Source organism: Cricetulus griseus, chromosome 3 (assembly GCF_003668045.3).
Source record: "Cricetulus griseus strain 17A/GY chromosome 3, alternate assembly CriGri-PICRH-1.0, whole genome shotgun sequence".
NCBI lineage: Eukaryota > Metazoa > Chordata > Mammalia > Rodentia > Cricetidae > Cricetulus > Cricetulus griseus.
The window spans coordinates 78,561,446-78,567,445 of NC_048596.1; the positions used below are offsets into that span (position 1 = coordinate 78,561,446).

General features: G+C 41.7%; 1 protein-coding gene across 14 annotated transcripts in view; it reads left to right on the forward strand.

Moving 5' to 3' along the window:
• Window positions 1-5,670, forward strand: part of Palb2 (partner and localizer of BRCA2) — a 30,462-nt gene extending 24,792 nt beyond the window's left edge. For 11 of the 14 annotated variants that reach the window (XM_027410261.2, XM_027410262.2, XM_027410274.2 and 8 more), the window contains 2 exons: window positions 132-280; window positions 5,216-5,670. In XM_027410261.2, coding sequence (XP_027266062.1) covers window positions 132-280; window positions 5,216-5,426 — 360 coding nt within the window. In that variant the 3' untranslated portion in view covers window positions 5,427-5,670. Of the gene's footprint in view, window positions 1-131; window positions 281-996; window positions 1,039-3,058; window positions 4,019-5,215 lie in introns of those variants that run through there. The other 3 variants (XM_027410265.2, XM_027410266.2, XM_027410264.2) reach the window with 3 other exon arrangements.
• The last annotated feature ends 330 nt before the right edge of the window (window positions 5,671-6,000 follow it).

Sequence of the window (6,000 nt, forward strand, 5' to 3'; positions counted from 1 at the left end):
AGTTGCTATATGAACAAAGGGAAGCCAGTCTTGCTTATCGAAGAGTCTGTTGGTCATTCCTTTTGCTTTGGTTTTGTCAGCACTGCCAAACATACTCTTGATGTTCTGATTGGTTATTTCTCTCTCATCAGGGGCTCCTGTTTGTTGTTCTGAGTCATCCTTGTGCCAAAGAGAGCCAGGCCTTTGGAAGCCCCATGTTTCAGCTTCTGGTGATTAACCCTAAGACAGCTCAGAGTGTGCGTGTTCTGCTATGCTGTCTTCCTCAAGGGCAGGCTGGAAGGTAAGGTTGGGACTGCTGTTCAAGGGTGAGGTATTTTAAAGCTGGGTACTTTTGTATTACTAGAATGAGTAGAACACATGAGATGCTAAAGGCTGCTGGGCTAGAGATGTTGCTCAGTGTGTGTGTTCTGACTTGTCTAGTGTGCCTGATACCCTGGGTTCAAGATCTCTTCCACCAGCTGGGGAGATGGCTTGCTGACTACAAGCCCAGTTACCTGAGTTTGACCCCAGGAATCCATGGTGGAAGTAAAAACCAACTCCTATTTGTCCTCTGACTGCCACGTGGCCTTTGTGCCATGTATATGTGTAGCTGTATTCACAGACACATCATACATAGTAATAAATACAATAACATAAATATACAATACAATAAGTAAATACAGTGGTGCATGCCTTTAATCCCTTTGAGAGTCAGAAAGAGGAGGATCTCTATAAGTTCAAGGCCAGCCTTGGCTATGTAGCAAGTTCCAGGAGTACGAAAAGAGACCCTGTCTCGGAAAATAAGTAAATAAATAAATAAATCTTTTTAAAAAATCCTCATTACTGAGAGTAGCAGGAGTAAAGAATATGTTTACTGGAATTGAGTCAAATTTTAGACTCCCTATTTCCTCAGTATGGATTAAATAGGTTTTTCTTTTTTGCGTTTTATTTATGTGTATGGATATTTCTACTGCATATATGTCTGTACACTACTTGCATGCCTGGTGCCCCTGGAAGGCAGAAGAGGACATAAGATCTCCTAGAACTGGAGTTACATCTGTGAGTTGCCATGTGGGTTCTGGGAGACCTGGGTCCTCTGGGAAAGCGTCCGTGCTCTTAACTACTGAGCCGTCTCTCCAGCCCCTCTTTTTTCTGTTCTGTTTTCTTTCCTTCCTTCCTTTCTTCCTTCCTTCCTTCCTTCCTTCCTTCTTTCTTTCTGTTGTTTTTCTTTTGTTTTTTTAAGACAGAGTTTTTCTGTGTATTCCTGGCTGTCCTGGAACACAAAAACCAGACTGGCCCTGAATTTAGAGATCAGCCTGCATCTCTTGAGTGCTGGAATTAAAGGCATGTGCTACCAACCACCCAGCCTAAGCCTGCATTTTATGCTTGCTAGGCAAGAACTCAACCACAGAGCCACATCCTTAGCCCTAGATTTGTTTCTTTGTTCTTAAAACACATATAGCAGCTGGGCCATGCCTTTGATCCCTGCACTCAGGAGGCAGAGGCAGGTGGATCTCTGTGAGTTTGAGGCCAGCCTGGTCTACAGAGCAAGTTCCAGGACAGCCTCCAAAACAATACAGAGAAACCCTGTCTCAGAAAAAAAAAAAAAAAAAAAAGTCTTGTAAGGCAAGGCTAAAATATAACTCTGCTTATTAGCACACTTGAGGCCCTTGATTCATTATCTGTTGCACAAATAAGAACAAGACTAAGAAGGCTGGCCTTTACCTAACTGGTAGCTCATTTGTCTAGCAGGCACAAGGACCTGGTTTGACAGCACCACAAAGTTATTTCTCATGTATACATAAGCAGAAGGATGTAGGCTCAAGGCCGATCTTAGTTACATAGCAAGACCCTGACTGGAAAAGACCAGGAAAAAAAAAAAAGAAGAAGAACTTTTGCAATTTATAGTCTTTCTAGAAGACATAAAGTAGGTCTGGAGAGATAGATCAGTAGTTATAAGTGTGTACTACTGTTGCTGAAGACCCAAGTTCTGTTTCCAGCACCATGTCAGGCAACTTATAACTGTTTGTAATGACAGGTCCAAAAGATGTTTCTGGCCTCTGTGGACACCAGCAATCACATGCACATATGTACACATAGGTATATACACATAGTTAAAAAAATACATTTTTTAAAAAGACCTAGCTTTAGGGGCTGGAGAGATGGCTCAGCGGTTAAGAGCACTGCCTGTTCTTCCAAAGGTCCTTAGTTCAATTCCCAGCAACCACATGATGGCTCACAACCATCTGTAATGAGATTTTGTGCCCTTTACTGGCCTGCATACATTCATGCAGGCTGAACACTGTACATATAATAATAAATAAATAAATCTTTATAAAAAGAGAAAAAAATAAAAAGACCTAGCTTTTTAAATGAACTTTAGGTAGTACTTTTAATATGAAGTCTGACCTAACCTTTACTGTTCAGGCATCTATTTATTTGTTGATAAGTATTTGGTTTTTGTTTTTGGTGTTTGTTTTTAGAGACAGGGTTTCTCTGTATTGCTTTGGAGCCTATCCTGGCACTCACTATATAGACCAGGCTGGCTTTGAACTCACAGAGATCCACCTGCTGCTGCCTCCTGAGTGCTAGGATTAAAGGCATGCGCCACCAACGCCCAGCAAGTATTTGTTTATTGACTGATGCAAAGGCACAAGCATTTTCTAACTGTATAGGCTTTGACATTGTTCAGTGCCCATTTAGGGGAGAAGGCCTTGGATACCCTAGGACTGGACTTAAAGATGGTCATGAGGTACCATGTGGGTTCTGGAAGTCAAACTCAGATCCTCTAGAAAAGCAGCTAATACTTTTAATTTTAACCCCTGAGCCTGAAGGGAGCAAGCAAAAGCACCTTGGCCTAAGTACTGCCATTTTGACTTCAGACTCCATTTTATCTGTAGGGTGAAACACAGTTCGAGTTCCCAGGCCCTCAGGGAACTGAGAACTTTCCAATGGCTGACCAACCTCCTCCTTAAACAATAGAAACAGTCTGTTATGCCCCTTAGTTCTCTAAGACATTATGGCTGCTCCTAACAACAGAAAGAACAGATGAATCTGATTGGTTGAACATTCTATGCAGGTTGACAATGATGGGACACAGGGAAAGCCCCTAATTCCTGAATCCTGATTGGTGAAAAATGTAACTGGAACTTGGAACAAATGTATTTATGGTTTTGTGCTGATAAACCCGCTTCAGCCCCTGTCCGGGGCTGCCAGGAGAAACAAGGCTCCTGCCCGAGTCCTTGTCCTGCAGCCCTGATCAATCAGTAACCTGATTATGTGGTGATTTATTAAAGACTTTGGAACCCGTTAAGTGTTGTCTCTCTCCTTCCTTGTGGCTCACAAGAGACTGGGTATAACAAGCCATCTCTCCACTTCCCCAAATTTGGGATTGGGGGGGTTGTTTGTTTTTTATTTTTTTAATGTAAGTATGTGGGCCTGCATTTGTTTCTGAACCTGGTATATACAATGCCCACAGAGGCCAGAAGATGTCAGATTGTAACTGGAGTTACAATGGTTGTGAGCTACCATGTGGGTGCTGGGAATCAAACTATAATCCTCTGGAAGAACAGCCCAACCAATTCTTTTAACTTCAGAGTCAGCTGTCCAGCCTCTGCACTCCGCCAAAGCTTTTGTTTTTTTGTCGTTTTGTTTTTTGTTTGTCTGTTTGTTTTTGAGACAGGGTTTTTCTGTGTAGCCTAAGCTGTCCTGGAACTCACTCTGTAGATCAGGCTGGCCTCAAACTCACAGAAATCTGCCCGCCACCACCTCACAGCTTCCCGGAAAAAGCTTTTTAATCAAACTGTTTTACTTATCCTCATAACAATGCTATGAAGTAAATGTCTCACCATCCCCATCTATTAATGAGGTTAATTTGCTCGGGGTCACACAACACTTAGTTGTCTTTAGAATTTAAGCTTAGGAGTATAATACAGAGCCCCTTTTTGTTTGTTTGTTTATTATTTTTTTAGTAAGTATGAGTATGGAGGATAGAGGACAACTTGTGGGAATCAGTTCTCTCCTTTCACCATATGGGTTCCAGGAATTATCAAACACACATAAACAGACACTATTTACTTATAAATAAGTAAATGTAAGTTTTTTTAATCTGAGGAAAAAATAAGAAAAGGGTGAGGATATAGTTCAGTGGTAGAACCTAGCAAGGTGTCATGCCTGTGGGTGGGTTCTAGTGATCCCTTAAGACTGCCAAAAAATAAGGTAACCTTGGGAATTTGGAGATGTATACTCCCAAATATGGAAACATAATCTCTCATATAGTGACAAGTGTTGTGATTATAAAAACATAATATAACAAAGCAGGGACAGCCGGGGTGTTGGTGGCGCACGTCTTTAATCCCAGCACTCGGGAGGCAGAGGCAGGCGGATCTCTGTGAGTTCGAGACCAGCCTGGTCTACAAGAGCTAGTTCCAGGACAGCCTCCAAAGCCACAGAGAAACCCTGTCTCAAAAAAAAACAAAAAAAAGGGGCTGGAGAGATGGCTCAGTGGTTAAGAGCACTGGCTGCTCTTCCAGAGGTCCTAAGTTCAATTCCCAGCAACCACATGGTGGCTCACAACCATCCGTTATGAGATCTGGTGCCCTCTTCTGGTGTGCAGATATACATGGAAGCAAAATGTTATATACATAATAAATAAACAAAATCTTTAAAAAAAAACAAAAAACAAAAACAAAACAAAGCAGGGACAGTGTGTTTGCAGTGCTTCAGGTGAACTTTTCATGGTTGTGGCACACCTGGGTGATAAGTTTCCAGGCATGCTACCATTCAGGGCTAGAGTCTTACAGAGACACTAGGAAGAACAAGTTCACTCAGGTGAGACTAAGTGTGGAGCATGGAAAAGGTAAGGGGCCTCTGTAAGCAGGTGTAAGTGGGCTAAGAAGCAGCAACTGGATTATGGTGTCCAGGGCTTGCATTCCTTTACGTGTGTTTTAGGTGTTCACAGTGAGAGGGGGTTTGGTTTTGGCTGATTTGGGGGAGCATGATATTTTTAAAGCATTTTAAATTTTATGTTCTACGTTTTATTTATTTTGTTTGGGGCATGTGTCATGATGAGCACGTGGTAGCCAGAGATCAAGTTTCAGTGATCACTTTTCTCTCCATCGTGTGGGTTCCAGGGATTAAACATGGTGGTTAGTGAAGTGCCTTTTCTGCAGAGCCATCTCTAGCTTTTTGACGCCTTTGATGTGGGATCTGAATTGTCTCTTTTTCTTTGTCTCAGGTTCCTGGAAGGGGATGTGAAAGATCACATTGCAGCAGCAGTCCTGACTTCTGGGACAATTGCCATTTGGGACTTGCTTTTGGGTCACTGCACTGCTGTCCTCCCACCTGTCTCTGATCAGAATTGGTCTTTGGTTAAATGGTCAGGTACAGACTCTCATTTGCTAGCTGGACAAAAGGATGGAAATATATTCATATACCGCTACTTTTAAGAGGCATAGTTTCCTGGGTATTTGGCTCTTAATAGTTTTTTTGAAAAAGAATACAATATCTAAAAGACATTTGACCTGATTGCTTGAATGAGTTCCCACAAACTTAATTTTATTTTGATGGTGTCACTACTGACAATATTTGTTTGTGTTTATGGTGTTATGTTTTTAAATCCATATTTGCACATTTGCTATTACAGGTGTACATAAACAGTAAATGTTAATAAATATTTATTTTGAAACATTCTGCTTGGCGTGTTCCCTTTTTTTTTTTCACAGTCTGTTCAGGTCATTTCAAAAATACAAATTACTTAGAAGGCTAGGGAAGACAATTCGTGAAGTGCTTGTGTGTACCTGACATCAATTACCAGGAACGAAAATGGTATAACAACAGGGTTCTAATTCTGGGACTAGGAAGGCAAAGATAGCCAGAACCCTAGGGCCTCTCTGGTCAGCCAAGTTAACCTAATTGACAAGATACAGGCCCATGAAAGACCCTGTCTCAAAATCAAAGTAGATAACACCCAAGGAATACCACCCAAGGTTGTTCTCTGGCATCATGCACACTGGTACATGT